This window comes from Monodon monoceros, unplaced genomic scaffold (genome assembly GCF_005190385.1).
Source record: "Monodon monoceros isolate NGI ecotype Baffin Bay Population unplaced genomic scaffold, NGI_Narwhal_1 Super_Scaffold_11, whole genome shotgun sequence".
NCBI lineage: Eukaryota > Metazoa > Chordata > Mammalia > Artiodactyla > Monodontidae > Monodon > Monodon monoceros.
In genome coordinates, this window is record NW_021703767.1 from 47,985,772 (window position 1) to 47,987,178 (window position 1,407).

Here is a 1,407-nt window from a genome sequence, read left to right on the forward strand (position 1 = left end):
ATGGCTTCCTGCCATGCGTGTAACCTCAAGGTGCTGGTGGCCACTGTGTGTGGGCTGCTGACCACCATCATTTGGGGATTGGGCATCTGGAAGAGTGTAATCAGGATCCAGAGAGGTAATGTCATCCTGCTGTGTTTAATTCAGAGCAAGAGAAGGTATTGAGCCTCGGTCCCTGCCACCTGATATACCAGTACTGGAAAGTGCCATGTCTAGGCTGAGACTGCCCGCCATTTATGAAATATAAAAGACAAGGGTCAATTGATGGCTAGCATACGGTTGTATATACATGAATACATGCGTGTAACATGTGTGTGTGTGTGTGTTAAGTGTGCAGGGTGACGAACAACAGTTGAATTGGCCTGTTCATGCTCTTTTAACACCTGACTGAATGAATAGCCAAGTAATAATTTAAATCATTAATAGCACATGTTTGGGCTTGTTTAGCTAAATCCAGGGAAGGAAAATAGTTATGGACACACACACACACACACACACACACACATTATTAAACATGCAGAATGAAATTTCATTTCAAGAAGAAAGTTTAGGAATGTTTTCATTAGGATTGTAAAAAAAATGATCTTATGTTTTGCACACAAAGTTCCCACTTTTCAGGTGTAGAAAACTAGTTAAAAATTAAGGTCATTTAGAAAACAATTTTCCTGGTTAGTCAACTATTTGTTAGTCACCTGCTATGTGGCAGAGCTGAGCCTGAGAAGGGGGGGTGAAGGCGGGCAATGGTGTGCAAACAATGATGTTAAAGGAAAGCCCCAGAAACTCAGAACAGAGACTTTCCATAATACTAATGCTGGTTCCTTTGTGCCATGGGGTTTTCCATAAAGGGATCCAAAACTGCATGTGCTGAGCACTCCCTTTTGTAAAAAAAAAAAAGAGACAGAGAGACAGTTTCTAATGAAACTGAGTAAGTAAGTGTAAATAATGACAGTCAGGAAAGGGCAGGAGAGATGGTCTGCCCCCAGAGAAGGTAACTGCAGAGGACAGAAGGTTGGGGGAGCACAAGCCATGCCTGCAAAGATCCACTGTCAAGGACAAAAGGAGTCAAATATGTTGGCTGCAGATGGAGTGGTAGCTGAGAATAGATCTGGTTTTTCCCCAAAGAACATATTTAGAGAATACTGTATTAATAGGATTTAGAGAGCAAGCAAGAAAAAATTTATCAGAATAAAAGCAGTAAAATTTAAACTTGGAGAAAATGTGGTTTTGTTTATTTAAGGTTTGTAGAATAATTTGAGGTTTAAAAAAATTATGAACTATAGGTTTCACCCTATTAAGGCTGCTAAATTTACAAGACCTTATTTAAAGGGTATACTTTTAAGAACCTTCCTTCCTTCCTTCCTTCCTTCCTTCCTTCCTTCCTTCCTTCCTTCCTTCCTTCCTTCCTTCCTT

At 40.2% G+C, this 1,407-nt stretch overlaps 1 protein-coding gene across 1 annotated transcript in view; it reads left to right on the top strand.

The window, feature by feature from the left end:
- The window catches only part of ADGRG7 (adhesion G protein-coupled receptor G7), an 88,017-nt gene continuing 86,610 nt past the window's right edge, over positions 1 to 1,407 (top strand). The window contains 1 exon segment of the mRNA XM_029213702.1: positions 1 to 131. Coding sequence (XP_029069535.1) covers positions 1 to 131 — 131 coding nt within the window.